The 16,442-nt window shown below is 44.9% G+C and overlaps 1 protein-coding gene across 8 annotated transcripts in view; it reads right to left on the reverse strand.

Annotated features, from left to right (window-relative positions):
* Positions 1 to 16,442, reverse strand: part of Frmd4b (FERM domain containing 4B) — a 334,065-nt gene that overhangs the window by 21,878 nt on the left and 295,745 nt on the right. For all 8 annotated transcript variants that reach the window (XM_028855580.1, XM_037203941.1, XM_037203942.1 and 5 more), the window contains 4 exons: positions 16,219 to 16,276; positions 14,264 to 14,350; positions 1,161 to 1,237; positions 333 to 471 (listed from right to left, as the gene is read on the reverse strand). In XM_028855580.1, coding sequence (XP_028711413.1) covers positions 333 to 471; positions 1,161 to 1,237; positions 14,264 to 14,350; positions 16,219 to 16,276 — 361 coding nt within the window. The remainder of the gene's footprint in view (positions 1 to 332; positions 472 to 1,160; positions 1,238 to 14,263; positions 14,351 to 16,218; positions 16,277 to 16,442) is intronic.

Consider the following 16,442-nt stretch of genomic DNA (forward strand, 5'->3'; position numbering starts at 1 on the left):
AACACAGGGCAATTTAAACCTTTCAAATGGCACTTTAGAAACAACAGAAAACTTTATTTTTGTACATGGGAGGTTTCAGTAAGTATGCAGGATTCAATCACTAACATGTCACCAGCAATGTCCCCACTGTACGAGCATATGCATGCCAAACCTCACAGCTTTTAAATCAGCTATATACATTGCCCATCTTTTAAATACACGAAAAAACAAGACAGTTGGTAGCAAAGCTTAAAACGTTTTCTTCTTACATGTTTTCTAGGAAGAGTCATTTTTAAAACAGAAAGGAGAAGGACTGGACTTTGTCCCCAAAGCAACACCTTTCGGTTACTCACTTTACTCTGCTTCCGGTCCAGGTAGAACTGATGCTGGCTGATGGCCATTACCCAGATGGACTTGATGAGAGAAGAATTTGCATACCAGGTTTGTACAAACAGGCCACTCTGTCCAAAGGTTCTTCGAGACACAGAAATCCTAAAACGTGAAGAAAATCATGAGTTATCCATGCCCGGGGCCAGTGGCGCACGGCGTGTACCTAGCAGGCAATGTCGTCACACGTCACCTTCCTTCTCTGTCCTTCCGCAACACACAGGGGCTGGGGTTCTGACGTCATCCTTTTATAACAAATAACAAAACCAGGCAGCCCCAAGCAATCTCTGTCTAAACTCTCACACGCTCAAAGCTGGATGAGGAGTTAGTCAAATGAGAAGCTATAGAGAAACATCTAGTTGGAAACCACAGAGAAGCGAGCGAGTGAGAGAGTGAGCGAACAGCGGGAGATAAAAGCGGTCATTTACAGACAGTCACAAGGCCTGCAGAAACGGCACCTGCCCAGGGCGAAGAAGGAGCACCTCCGGGCGAGGGAGACTCAGCCTGCAAGATGAACTTGATGATACTGGCTAGAACGAGCAAGCCCCACAACAGTTCAGACTGCTGCTTGTGTACCAAGTAAAAAGAGGAAAAGCAGGCGAGAAAGAGGCTCGAGCAGGAAAAGGCAGGAGAGGGAGAGAGAAGCGCCTGACAGTTGCCCTAAAGGTTAAGCACAGTTACTCTTTGACCTCAGAGATTCCACTAGGAGGTGAATTTCCAAGGGAAATAAACAGCAAATACAAAAAGCTACGCACACACATTCACAGCAGCCCATACAAAACTCCTCTCTTTACCTGCGTGGGTCGTGAACCTCCACAGCAAATTTCTTCTCACGGAAATACAAATTCTCCAGCTGCTTCCATTGAAATAACTAAAAGAAAGTAAGAAAACCATGTAGCTGTCATTACTCTTATCTTTCCCAAGTCTCTTAACCAAATGATTGCAGGTTCCCCGAGGGGCACCGACGAGGTCAAGCACAAACTGGTGATTTATCAACTTTTTTACAAATCAGCTATAACCCGAAACCATTTTATTCTTTCTTCTGACAGCAATGTTTACCTAGTAAATGCCACCTCCCCGGTAAATCTCCCTTGAACAACAAAACTGAGCACCCGCAGAACACACATTCAGTTTTTCCTCTGACTCAAGTGTGCGGCAGGAAACTTGCATCAATTACTGTAAGCACAGACCTTCGACTTAAGGATGGAGACTTCAGACTTAAATGGAAAGCTCCTAGAGGGGATGTTTCTATACAAGTCAGAGATAACATTTCAAAGGCATGCAAAGCGAAAGTAAAAGAGATTTCCCAGGTTGAGGTGAGTCTCTGCAGAAGCAGTTTCTCACCCATCCCTAAATCCCCCTGAGTGACACAGGCTGAGTGCCAGGAATCCAGTCAGGGCTCCGGTGGGGGTGAGGGCTGATTCTGCAGCTTTCTTAAGTTAAGAGGCTCCAGGTGTGTTCAGAGTTCCCAACCTCCGCCTTCGTCCAGCTGTCTTTCTGACACTGGACTCAGGAGTGATTTGCCATTGGGATGGAGAAAGAAATTGTGATGGAAATGTGAATTCAAAAACCAAATAATTTGATAAAACTGCATGTTGATAGGAGTGAGCGTGCCTGGCTGTATTTTCCAATCCCTTCATTAAGTCTCCCACCGATGCAGGCTTTACAAGCTCTCATCTTGGACTGGGTGGTCCTCTCCTCCAGCCTCAACCCCTTCGGGTCTGCCTCCACAGTAACACGATGCTCAAAGTACACAACTGGTTGTCTAATTAAGAAACATGGCTGTGCGGCACACAGTCAGCAAACACATTTCCTGAAGAACAGAAGCTTTTCACCAACGCCGGCCCGCAGGAAGAATGGGCTGAGCTGTAGGGCTGTATGGGGACACGGTGTTCAGAATGGACCTTCCACCCCAACAGCACAACAGACCAGCGTGCACCAAGGACACACAGCTGTCTGCGATTGCCCCATTCACCGGTTTCAAAGAATTAGTAAACACATAAAGCTACATACCAATGTCCTAAGGTGTCTGTGGAGTTGAGGTGGTCATTTCCTTCAATCCAGAAGTTCCCGCAAACGGGACAGAAACGTGAGAGAAAGCCCCGGGATCCCGTCTGCTTCCCTACCCCGATGGCAGCTCCGGTGCCTTCTGAATCGAGTTTCATAAGACACTTAGGTGTAACTCGGTTTCACAAACCGAGCCTCCCACACTTGACACACCACTGACATCAGCCACTCTGCGGAGGGACACCTCCCCAGCACACTCTTTCCCGGCAGGGAGAGGGGAGCCAGGTTCTCGCTGGGTAGATTTTTCTCAGAAAAGAGTTCTAAAATGGGGCAGCCTGGACTCCCACGGTACTTGCTGGGAGGTGAGCCGACTTTGAATCCAGGCACGAATTTCACCCAAGGCTGTTTGAGGAAAACCTTTTTACCCAGGTCTACTCACTGGCACAGGAACAGGTTCGACAGGAAGAGTCAGAGGCAGCCAGGCTGTGTTTTCCTTCGCTGTCCATTCCCACACACATAAAACCCGGGCTCCACTTGAAACCTGATCTCTGAGTCGCCACCTCCCCCTCTTATCACTTACAAATGGGAAATGCTAGGCTGACTCCATTCAGCCCGTCCAGGACAGGGAGCAAGCTGGCGCCCAGCAAGAAGAAACCCTACTTAAAAAGTGGAGGGCTTCGACTTATTTAGAGAGAATCAGAAATAATTACACGGCAGCTGGCCTTGCAAAAGAAGTTATGGGAGACAGGCAAGGTTTTGGGGCAAAGGGAAAGCTCCCTTCTCCCCCCACATTTTGAAAGTTTACGCAAAAGCTGCTTTTAGATACATACTCTCCTGGAGCCCTGTCAAAGTGGCCTGGGAAGGCACAAACTAAGCTAACCTTGGTGGACTCTAGGTAACACGTATAGGGAGTCAGTGGGACAGGAAACTTCAGCTTGAGAAAAGCTGGGGTGAAGGTAAACTGACAGAATTAGTCAGTGTCCACGTGTGTGGTTTTGCCTGAGTTCTCATAATTTTTTTTTGAAATCAGTCTTCAAAGTTATTAAAGTAATACTTATTCCTCAAAATTCTGAGAAATCTGGCAAAAGGAATGCCAGTCCATCTGTTCAGAGCCCAGATCTCAGTGGTCTGGGGGATTCTTTAGACATTCCATGGGACTCTCAGTGTGATCCTATCAATGTTTACAGTTGCCACAACACTTTTTATTGTACCCGTGCCTGATCTAGCCCGTGACTAGACGTAAGATTGTTTTGTTTGATAGAGCTTTCTTTGTTTTCTTGAAATGTGTATGATAATTCTTCTATTGCACTTTTTCAATGTTTCTGAGTGCTTGCTTTGGGCGGGGGTGGGGGAGGTATGGGGTGGGGTGGGGTGGGTAGGATGAGGTTCTGAAAGTGCCAACCGAGGGAGGAGGTGAAAGAAACACCCTGGCGGATGCCCTATTAAGGGTGCACAAATGTGCCAGATCTAAGAGACTACCAACTATGGATTTCCACCAGGGTTCCAGGGCTCTGCTCTTGTTCCAGTGCGCAAAGAATAAACCAGAGGCTCCCTCCAGTCAAAACCATGGGGAGATTTCAGACTAATGGGAAAGGGAATGGAGAATTGGTTAGGGAAATATCCAAGGCAACCTGACTGGTTTTAAATTTTCTTAGAGAAGTAGCCTGTGAAACACACAGAAAGACTCTTTATCTTGAGAAATGCAGAAGGTGCCAAGGGAATTCTGAACTTGAGAAGATTCAGGCTCAAAGGAGGCAAAATGGAAGCAAATGTACACTCCAGACTTACTACGCTTGGAGAGTTGTCCGGCATGGCGCGGTGTCGAGCACGGTATAGGACCCTACGAGTTAAGGGGGTGGGGCATTATGCACGCATGTGTGGGCACAAACATAATTTTCCCTACTAAAACAGAAACTTGAGGATTTTTTCCTCAAGTCAAAAATCTTAATCTTGAAGACTTTAAAGAAAGAGGAAGACAGGAAGAAAAGGGATGTGATTTGTTTGCAGTGGGGTTCAGACTGTGGAAAGGCCCTGTTTGCCTTAAATCAGTGTTCATTGTCAATGTGCACTTCATAGAAGCCACGCGTCTGAGAATCTGTTGTTTTTAGAACTGATGCTGCTAGTTGGATAAATAGCTGAAGGATGAAAATAAGACTATTAATTAGGTCTTGCAGATGTCTCTCTAGACTCATTTACAAGGATTCGTTGTCCCCTTTGGAGTCAACAGAAGGAAGCAGATACTAATAGGTAGCAGACAGCAATCCTGGATTACTTTGATATTGCAAAAGTAAATAAATAGATAAATCAGAGAAAGGAGTGTGGGAACATAAATCATGTCAATGAAGATATAATCAAGAAATCACAATAGGAAGACATATCTCGAAGTCGTTAATCATCTGTCTTCAAACAAGGGAGAACCAAGAATTTAAGCACTAAGGTAGAAAAGCATGGTGGCATCAAACACTCTTGAAAATGAACTTGTGTAAAGTTCTGTATGCCCGTGAAGTTCTCTCCTGTTTAGATGCAAAGGAAGCTGAAGGCTTTAGGGGAAAATTTGCCACAATATGATACATTATTCAAAGGAAGGAGCATCTTAAATATTCAAGGCATTTTGTTGAAATCAATAATCACTATTCAGTTAGGTCCCACTCCTTTATACACACTTGAAAAACGAGATGAAATCACCTCTGCCACAGCTCCACCTCTTACAAAGCTTTCTGAATGGGGCTGGAGAGATGGGTCTGCCCTGGCTATCTTCCAGAGGACTCGAGTTCAGTTCCTAGCACCCAGAGGACAGCTCACAATTGCCTGTAACTCCGGTTCCAGGGTGACTCGATACCCTCTTCTGACCTCCATGGGCACCAGGCACACATGTGGTACACAGACATACATGCAAACAAAACTCTCACACACAAATAAATAGATCAATATAATATAAAAAGCCAAATAAAACGGATTGATATTTTAAAAGGGTGGGGGTCCTGAAGGACTTTTAGGAAGCAGGTCTGGTGTATACCAGTAAATTTTGACTCATTCCTTGTCAATGGTAGTATTTTGTTGCTATTGTTGTTAGTCATAGCCCTGGCTGTCCTGGAACTCACTATGTAGACCAGGAGGCCGTTGAACTCACAGAGATCCACCTTTCTCTGTCCTCCAAGTGCTGAGATTAAAGGCCTGAGGTACTAAGCTCAGTTCAACAGTATGTTTTGAGCACCTCTTATGGGTAAGGCTCTTCACTTTTTTAATTAATTAATTAATTTATTTATTTATTGGTTTTTTTTGAGACAGGGTTTCTCAGTGTAGTTTTGGTACCTGTCCTAGAACTCACTCTGCAGCCCAGGCTGGCCTCAAACTCACAGAGACCCACCTGGCTCTACCTCCGGAGTGCTGGGATTAAAGGGGTGCACCATCATCACCTGGCTTTTCACTTGTAGATGAACAGTGAGCAGGTCCTGTCCTCATGGCATGCACACACAGGAACTATACCAGCCTGTCTAGGTTTGCAATTGGATCCACTACTTGGAGCTGTGCTGATCAGCAAGGTATGTAACTTTCCTAAGCCTCAGTTTTCTTTCTGTTAAATGGACCAATGGTGCCTGCCTCCAAAGGCTATACAAACACAACCTTCTGTTTATAGGTTACTTGGCCCAGAGCCTGGCTTGGAATATACAGCAGTGAGTGGTTTATCTAATGTGTGGTGAAGGGCTTGCTCTACACTTGGCTAATTGTTACTAAATGGACGACAGCCACTTAAGAGCAGAAACAGAGCTGGCAATAGCTATCTGGCTTCACATCTGTCTCTCCACAGAGGAAGCAGCTCAGTTGTTCTGTTGACATAGCTGTGTCATCTGGCCTCCAGTTCTGAGAGTCTCATTGTCTATGACCACACTGGGCTGGCCCTGTGGATCTCCTGGGTGCTTTCCTGATGCATCCTGAAGGGAAGAAATCTGTTCCTCTATCCTGTACCTGGTCGTCACTGATGAGTAGAGAGACAGAGTGGTGGGGTGTCAGCCTGCCCCTAGACAGACTGAGTAGCAAGTTCCCTTCTGTCTGGAGTAGCCAGGAAGAAGGAATGTGCCCCAGCATGCGGAGGAATGCTGGAGAGCTGCCTGCCTAGGGCAGGGAGTTTTGCTTGAGGGTCGTAAGACCTCCCCCGCCCCAGGGGAGGGGGCGGGACTTGGACAGAAAGGATCTAGTTCTCTTTTAAATCCTAGCAAACTGCAAGTAAGCACCACCTAGGTCTGACAGTAGGTAGGGTAGGAAAAGATGTCACAGGAGTTGGGACTTTTCATTGCTCATTCTACTATAGGTTAATCATTTAACTGCAAATTCACATGGAAATGACTAAATTCAGGCTAGTCACAGCCAAGGTACAGCAAACAATGAGTCACTCGGACAGGGGGATAGGGTGATTCCTCCAGTGTGGTGTGAAGCAAAGCAAACCGGGCATCATGGACTTCCTGGGTTTCAAAGGTTACACCTGGTGGGTGAAGATACTGCTGATGCCTTCTGGAGTACCAGAAACCAAGTGCACTGAGTCTTCCCGAGAGCCAGATGTGGACGCTCCATCTTCAACTGAATCCCATCCAGGAGAAAATGAAGGCTCATAGAGGGGCCACTGCCTGGCCAACTCACTCAGTCAACAGGGATGGATCCGGGATTTACATACAACCAGAGTCAGGTCCAAAGCCCCAGCATAGCATCATAGCACATCACTTCCTTTTTCAGTCAGGGAGGAATCTGTGGGGGCATTTGTGTTTTTAACAGGAGGAGGAGAGAAGGAAGGAAAAGAGTAATATTTACACTTCAGACTACAAAGAACAGAGAAGGCAAATGTGGCAGCCGTTTGTGGAATAGGACCAAGTCCCTTCTCCAAATGGGGTTTGGTTTCACGGACAAGGCTAGTCTTAGATGCATGTTGATGCTGACCCCTCAGCTTCCCAAGTGCTGGGCTTACAGATGCCCATGCCTCAACTTTACTTACTAGTGGTTCGCAGCTCATGATAAATGCAGTATTCCCCACCTCCACCCCACCTCCAGGCCCTCTGGTGATGAGAGGAGACTTGGTTAGTGATCACATGGGAAGGGAGGATGCTGCCAGGACACAGCAGATGCTGTGCTCTGTCCCACTATGCACAGGACAGTCCCATACCGCAAAGGAAACAGTAATCCAGCTGGAGTTGAGAACGCTGAGTTAGAGGGCAATATCTTGCTCTATATCTAGGCTCTGAGAGCTAGAATATGTAAATAAGATGCTTTAGATTTTTTCTCTGAAATAGTAAGTTTCTGAGTTCTGTTTCTTTCAATTAGATAATACTTTTAGTATCAAAATAATTGTTCAAGTACTTTTCTAAATATAAATGTTATCTGGTAGAGAGACTTACAATACTTGATCAGACTACAGAGGTCCTGTTAAGAGCATCAGCTATGGTAAAAATACTTCCAGAAGAGATGATACTTTCCAACAGGTCCGGCAGTGGTAGTGCATGCCTTTAATCCCAATACTCAGGAGGCAGAGGCAGGGGGATCTCTGTGAGTTCAAGGCCAGCCTGGACTACAAAGCAAGTTCCAAAACAGCCAGGGCTGTTGTTACAGAGAGAAACCCTGTCATGAAAAACTAAGAGGGAGGGAGGGAGAGAGAGAGAGAGAGAGAGAGAGAGAGAGAGAGAGAGAGAGAGAGAGATCCCAACAGAACATGCTCAGAGTCTGAAAATTACTTTCTTTAGTTGTGATCTCATAGCCATATGTACATAAAATGTCACATCTTATATGCAATCAATTAAATACATTGGTTATTTGCAAATAAGTTTAGATGAAAAAGTTCTGTGTCATGAGCCGGTGGTGGCGTGGTGGCGCACACTTTTCCAGCATCGGGACAGAGCAGAGATCTGTGAATAACAGCTATAAAAAAAAAAAAAAAAAAAAAAAAAAAAAAAAAAAAAAAATGCGCGGGGGCGCACGCTTTAATCCAGCACTTGGGAGGCAGAGGCAGATGGATCTCTGTGAGTTCGAGTCCAGCCTGGTCTACAGAGCTAGTCCAGGAAAGGCACAAAACTACACAGAGAAACCCTGTCTGAAAAAAAAAAAAACCTGTTTGCCGCCCCCCCCCCCATAATCCGCCGGGGGGGGGGGGGCGGCCAGCCCCCCAAAAAAAAAAAATGTCTAAAATGGTATCATCTCACCCAAGAGTCTCCTGTGGCCAGGTCTCTAACCTCCCAGGACTCCCTCCCTGTTAGAAGTTGCATGGAGACACATTGCACATGCGTGTCAGACAAGCAGGCCTGGCACGGTGCTGTTCCCGGGTGTCGCCACAGATGATCAAGAATGCTCTCTCTCCGTGTCTCCCTCTCTGTCCACCCCACCTCTCTGACAGGGACTCACTGTTTCTCAGTCTGACTTCGAAGTTGCTCTGGAGCTGAGGATGGCTTTGAATTTCTGACCTTCATGCTCTGCATCCTGAGTGCTCGGATCTGAGGAGTGCTCCATCAAACTTAGGACCTCACACATGCCAGGCAAGCATCCTATGCGAGGAATCCTCTTATTCTTGAAGGTGTGGCTAGTAGTCTCCTTTAAAGGTTTATCTTCTCTCCTTCCGAGAAGCCACCAGATACTTTGCAAGAATCTCACCATTCAGGTCTCAGCTTAAATGTCACTTTCCTCAGGGAGGTCTTCCCTGAACATACCAGATGTCTCTCCCTGTCCCATGATTGTCCCTCCAGCCCATCAGTTCCTATCAGAGGCAATTCAGTTTGCAATTATCTGATTTCTTTGCTTACTTGCTTCTCACCAACCATCTCTCTAGAATTTTTTCTTTTCTTTTCTTTCTTTCTTTCTTTCTTTCTTTCTTTCTTTCTTTCTTTTTTTTTTTTTTTGAGAAACAAATTAGGTTAGTGGCCATAGCTTACCTCCTCCAGAGTATATTTTGACATTTCTCTTTGGTCACAAAATAATTTGAGTTATAGTTTTGGCCATGGCCTGCCGGCATCAAGACAATTCTTCGCAGCCTCCCTTGCAATGAGATGGGGGCTCCCTGAAGGACAAACGGCTTGCTCAGGAATGCCTTTTCACCTTCTTTGACAATACTCAGCAGATGCTTGAAAGTTCTGACCATAGAATTACAGACCCTAACTGTGCTTAAGCATAGAGGGGAAGAGAGATGTCATCCCACGCAGCAGTGTGGAGTGGGGGTGCATCCACTCTGAACAAATTCCTTTAGCCCATCGGGTGCCTACGGCACCTCTGAGGTAAGAGTGCAGACAGGATTCTTTGAGCTTTATAGATGAGAAAATGAGGGCACAGAGAGGTTAAGTGGTGGTTCCAAGTCAGCCAGCTGGTCAGTGGGAACGCAGAACTGGTTCTTACTTCAAGCCCGTGTTATAGGATTGGCGGTCACCTCCCACTGGCTCTGCAGGTTCTAACAATCAGATTGATTATTGGTGTGGCTGAAGCTTAATGACACACTTTCCGAACAGGATGGACGGGTCTCCTGACCACATTTTGTAATCCGGTGTTTCTCTTCCACACCAGACAGTGTGTGGTATTGATGTAGAAAGTGAGATTGGACGGCATGCACTCTCCTGATCTCCTAACTTCACCTGCTCTGGGACAGAAGGACCTTCTCTGGGGTGGTCCATGGTAACAAGCTGGTGGTGGGAAGAGCAAGGACAAGTGGAGACGGTCAAGATGCCTGTGACTAGAAAAATAATCAAGGTGGTGCCTTTAAGTCAAGGAATGAGCCTAGGACTGCTATGACAAGTGAACAGAAGGCCTTTGTGCTTATTACCTAACACATCCGCCTCCAGGCACAAGGGAATTCCAACAGTTAAAAAAAAAATCAGTTAACTGAAGGCTTAGTGATGGTGCTCACCACAGGCTCTCTCATCTTGATACAATGTCAAAAGATGCTAATCTTGAAAGGCACTAGGATGGTCTAGATGAGGCCCTGACTAGCAATGCCATGTCAGCCTTGCATCTCTGCTCTCCTACAGGCCATTTTCCCAGGTGAAGTCCTTGCTGTAGGGTTAGAGTTCGGTCATGACATGCACACTAACGCCTTATTCACTCACTGTTGCACTGTCTAGATCCTTGTGAAAGACATTATCCTCTCTCAAAATGCTAAACTAGCAAAAAACAAAAACCCACAGAGAGGCTGGGGATGTAGCTCAGCTGGTAGGGTGCTTGCCTAGTGTTCATGAAACCCTCTGGGTTTGAATCCCAGCACCACACAAGCTGGGTGTGATGGTGCATACTTGTAATCCCAGCATTAGAAAGTTGGAGGCAGAAGGATCAAAAATTCAAAATTTCTTGGCTACACAGGAAGTTCAAGGCCAGCCTGGGATGCAGGAGACCCTGTGGTAAAGTCATTAATCCCCTATTTTTCTTTTCATATAGAGCACATCTTCATGCATTATGGGTAAGGAACCAGGGAGAGAAGGGTTTCACAAGTACCTGAATATAGGGACTCCTACTGTACCAGGGCTGCTTTGTAGCAATGTTGGGGCCTTCTTTGTCAGTAACCCAAAAATATTTCTCGATTATTCTCTTTAATTGTCTGTCTTCCTCACTCCCAAGCAATGATTAGCAGTTACCTAGTGATCTCTGCTTATTAGGCATGGGACAGAATATAATCACATTTAGTTCTCACACCCTCCCCATGAAGTCTGTGGGACTGCGGTTGTGCAGATAAGGAAGACACTTCTAAAGACAGACGAAAACCGTGCCCAAGATCACACGGCAGATACGGCTTGGACATACAGTTCAGTGGTACAGGGCTCGCTTAGCTTGCCTGAGGGTCTGACTTGGATCCTCAGCATGGCAAAATACACACACACACACACACACACACACACACACACACACACACACGCACACACACACATTCACACACAGCACCAAAATCACACAGAAAATAGACATCAGGGCCAGGGTCTAGAATGTCTCCCCAACTCCTGGCCTACATCATGGTACTTCACTGATGAAATCCACTTGTTGCCCCTCAGCCAGAAGACCGACAAAAGAGTCAAAGCTAGAATAAACGAAGAGCGCTTGCTAGTGCCCTGGTAGAAAAACAAACACGGTCCCTAACATTTAGAGGCAATAATTAACAGACATCATCTAGACAGACCTTGAACAACCCCTTTAAAAACCAGCCTTTTGGCGTCAGTCTCTGATCCTTGGTACATCCTCCCTCCTGGTTTGTTTTTACATCCACAAGGTAGGTACATGGCTCGGGAGGCCCAGCATCTTGAGGCTGGCCCAACAGCCTGCGTTCCGTTCATTTGTCAGCATGACCTCGATTCTTTCCTGGCCACTGGAGAACCTGCTGCATGGCCAGATGCTGAAGCAAGAGCCTTCTTTTGTGTCGGTGCTCACAACCCTTTAAATTATACATTCTTTTAACATGGGCAAGCTGGCCAGGAGAGAGCCTTGCAGAGCACACTGCTGCCCCCAGCTCAAATCAGTAGGTTACAGAAAGCAATCAGCCCACAGAAGCAAGACCCACCATCAGATTTTAACAAAAGGAAGTGGGGAACAAGCCACAGTGCAGCCTGGACACCTGAAGTGATGAAGAAGGGGAGGTTGAGGAAGCCACAGAACCAGGAGAGAGCTCTAATGTCCTGTCGGAATCGAGTGTGACAGATCTTGGAAACGAAAGAGGAAAACTGCAAATTGATAAAAGGAAGTAGCTGCTGACCCTTGTCTAGACTCAGGGATGAACAAGCAAGCCTGATTGTGATCAGCGTGAAGCAGTGTGTACCGATTTTTATGAAGCTGTGAATGTAAGGAGAGGCCGGTGAGTCAGAAGCCCTGGAGAGGAAATGAAGCTCAGCATTTGCTGTGCAGATCTGACTCACCATTACTTGGGGAGAAAATCTGATTGCTCGTTTTTGTTTCTTTATGCAGTAGGAACACAGATGTATTAAAGGAAAAGGGAGAAAGAACCCCGAGAGTGGAAGCGGTTGTAGGGGAGGAACACTGAGCTTGCTTGTTTTTATTTTTATTTTTTTTTTAAAGAAACATTTCCATGTTGTGAGAACTTCGTACTTATCAAGCCATGCTAGTTGGTTATAAGTTGCCCTGTGAGTTGGCTCAAGTTCTATTTTGCATACACGTTTAGTAAAACTCAGCAAGCGTCCTGTGTGTTCTTTATTAAAAAGGTAAAATTCAGGACAGACTAAAGAGCAAAAACATAGTAACACGGGTGAGCTATGCCTTAAGAAAACATGACAAGCAACAGCTTGGCTGGGACTCTTTATTATGCTCTGTACCCTGACCTCTCTGCCCGCCCACAACGGAAACTGTAATGTCCATCAAAGAGAATTGGTTGTTAGTTAGGTGTGGTGGCTCACACCTGTAATCCCAGGATTGGGTGGAGGGTGGACAGGAGGATCACGAGAGAGAATCTGCTAAAAAGATTATGTATATCCACAGGATGGAACGCTAGGCAGCTTTCAAAAGTGGCAAGGGGACCGGGGTGTAGCGACTGCCTGGCTTTCGCAAGGGATTAGATCCCCAGCATTACAAAACGGAAAATAACACACAGTATTCCTTATCCAATGGATGTTGCTCGCAGAGCTGACAGAAACTACAAGCTGGTTGTACAGGAGGACATGGTAGTTGAATGCTGCTTTATTGCTTTTGTTAATAGTTCTCTAATAAGCAGCCTCGGTGCCCAACAAGTTCTGGCCCAGCAGAGCTGGATGAGCATGGAAAGGGGAGCCATGGTCTGCCCTATGCCACCCATCGTATTATCTATGTTAATGTCCCCACCATGCAAGGAGGTCAAGAAGAGTGCTCAATTTTCATAACTTAAGGAGATTGTAAGCATTGATCCGAGGAGAGAAGGAGCTTCATAAGACACACACAGTGCGTGGTCTGTTTCCAGGGTTGCTTTATGAAGAACACAGCCACAGACAGGAGTTGTCTTAGACTGTGATGCTGGCTTGAGATAAGGCAGGCAGGCTGACCATGGTTTGTTATTAAGAGGCCATCATTTCACTCCTACAGCCTGCAGGGATGGCAGCAGAGCCTAGGGAGGGTAGCAATCTCACCCAGAGCAGTGTGAGTAGGTCTTTATCTCACTATACATAAGGAGACCAATAGCCACTGGATGGTGATCTATACAGATTCATCAGTGGTGACAATGTACATGTTGCACTCACACTTGAGGTAAGAGTGGCAGCTTCATAGCCGCTTTTTTTTGGAGACAGAGTTTCATGTCGCCCAAGCTGGCCTCCAATTCACAACATACTAGAGCATGACCTTAACTTCTGATTCTCTTATCTCTGCCTCTCAACTACTAGGATTACAAGCATATAATGATAAATAGTAACTTATTCAGCTTTGGAAAACCCGAATCTGATAGATTCTGGCCCTTTAGCTCACGAATTCTTTTTTTTCTCTACAGAAAGCAGATGTTTGTTATAAAAGACAGTGAAAACAAAGACCAGCAAAAATAGCTGCAATTGCAGGAAGGTTGCTTATAACCATTCACTGAGAAATAATTGCCACAAAAACTTTGGATTTAAATGAAAGTGTGGGGGCTGTAAACCAGGTTTTGGTTAGCTTTGTAGGCAAACCTTAGTGTGTAGTTTAGGTTATGGCCTCAGAACAGACAGCGTTCAATCCTAGCTAGCACTTGGGAGGTAGAGGAAGAAGGATCATTTAATACCACATGAGAACCTATCTCAACAAACAGATGGAAAGACGGCTCATTATGGAACTGTGTAGACCGTGCACAATGAAGTTACATTTAACACGAATAGCTTCTATACCAGCTTCACTTAGCAAAGGTTACTACATGAGATTGTTCAAGGCGCCCCTGAAAGTGATGCTGTAAGTTCTAGAACATTCAAGGTTTCTCTGAGTGTCTGCAGTGGTTCCCACTTACTTTCCGAGGTTTCACCTTGTCCTGTAAATCATACTGGCCGATTCCTTTGTAGCTGATCCCAAGCCACCATGGCAGTCCCTGCTTATCCTAAAAAGTAGAAAACAAAACAAAAAACAAAAACATGAGACCCAAGATCTGGAAAATCTTCTACAGGGAAAGCACTGTTTAATCAATTTCTTTCCTTAACAAGTGCCAACAAGCCAAAATAAATCTGCCTTGGTAAATAGAACCTTACTGAGAAATGTAACTTGTTGAAATATTTTCTTAATGTCTCTTCAAATAATACACACACACACACAAAGCCAATACTGTTATTATCATCCAAAAGAATGAAGCATTACTGCTTTGATTAAATTGTTGGAGAGGATGAAAAAATGTAATTCAACCAAGAATTAATCCAGCACGAAGTTAGTTATGATTTTAAAAAGACTCCTTGTTCCCTTAGCTAACAAGCAGCTATAAAGGCTGGAGAGTTTCCCAGGGATTACCAAGGGAAAGACAGAGGCTCTAAAGCCCAATGCTCAGAGTACAATCAACAATGAACAGGGAGAAGCAAGAATACCTTTTGGGGAAATGGACAACTCCCAGCATGAATAATCAGTCTGAGATACATGTGAGGAGTGGATATATATGATATTCTATTATAAATACAATGTGTTTCTAAATTTTTTATTGAGTTTTTCCAATGAAAAGAATGTATTGACAGAGGGAAAGAAAAATATAGGCTTAGGCATGTGTGCATGCAAAGCATAATCAGTGAGAATTAAGATTAAATTAATATACATTTTTAGCACAGGTGTCCTCAATAGGAAAGTATATATTATCTGATTTTCCTGACATCTGAAATGGTAAAGATGTCAACATTGTCATGATATTAAAACTCACTGAAGAGCTAATCAGTTATAAAATTATGCTTCTCTTAAACAAAATTCTGTTCATTTATGCTTCATCTTTTATCATCAAAATATTTCTTAGCCAGCTTCTTCCTGCTTACCAATGTAAGAGGACAAAGCACACTGATGAGGATGTGATACTGCAAAATTTGCAAAACTTTCAGCAGTTCCCACAGAGGTTTGCAGAAACATTGAAGACTGGCATGACTGTCACTCGGAGAAGGGAGCAGATAAAGAGCTGGGAGCATTGGAGAGGCAAATAACCGAAAACAAAATCACTACGGGTAGATGGGAGGGTGACCTAGAATGCAGGGGAAGGTCTGTAGTATGAATTTAGCATGCTATGGGTCCTAAGTTCAATACCCAGCATGCAAGGGGGCAGGGAGAGAGAGAGAGAGAGAGAGACAGAGAGAGAGAGAATGACCTAAGAGAGAATACGTCTGGGAAAGCACCTGAGTGTAGCATTTTACAAACACAATGTGCTTTATAATTTGCTAAAAAAATATTAATAGACTTAAAACATTTATGAAAATAATTCTACTTAGAATGCTGAAATTTTGGGGCTGGAGAGATGGCTCAGTAGTTAAGAGCACTGGCTGGTCTTCCATAGCACCAGGGTTCAGTTCCAGGCACTCACATGGTGGCTTACAACCCTCTGTTACTCAGGTTCCAGGGAATCTGATGCTTTCTTCTGGCCACTATGGGCACTGCTTGCATGTAGTGCACAGACATATAGGCAGGCAAACACTCACACACAGAAAAATAAAGTAAAAAAGTCTTTCAAAAGATAATTAAAGCCAGGTGGTGGTAGTGCATGCCTTTAATCCTAGCACTTGGATCTCTGTGAGTTCGAGGCCATCCTGGTCTACAGAGCAAGTTCCAGAACAGCCAAGGCTACACAGAGAAACACTGTCTCAAAAAAACAAAACAAAACAAAACATTGCAAATTCTAGACACAGTTCACATACACATTTAGATGTTGTTTTAGACAGCCAGTGCTGTTGAGTGACTTGCACAGCCTGGTGAGCACTGTGGAAAGCTCTGGAAAAGGGAAGCACTTACCTTCACTGCATAATAATGGACTCCATAGGTAGGTAGGGCTTCCACTATTTTCATGTACCTAAAGAAAATAGACGCATGTCGTGAGTTAATCAACACGGCCAAAGGGCCTTTGGGGGAAATTGATTTCAGGAAACACAATTGGCTTCTCTCCTTTAGCCATGACTAAGATCGTCAACTCAAGCAGAAATAGAATAATAAACCACTGTAGGGAGTAATATGGTTTG

Source organism: Peromyscus leucopus, chromosome 3 (assembly GCF_004664715.2).
Source record: "Peromyscus leucopus breed LL Stock chromosome 3, UCI_PerLeu_2.1, whole genome shotgun sequence".
Lineage (NCBI taxonomy): Eukaryota > Metazoa > Chordata > Mammalia > Rodentia > Cricetidae > Peromyscus > Peromyscus leucopus.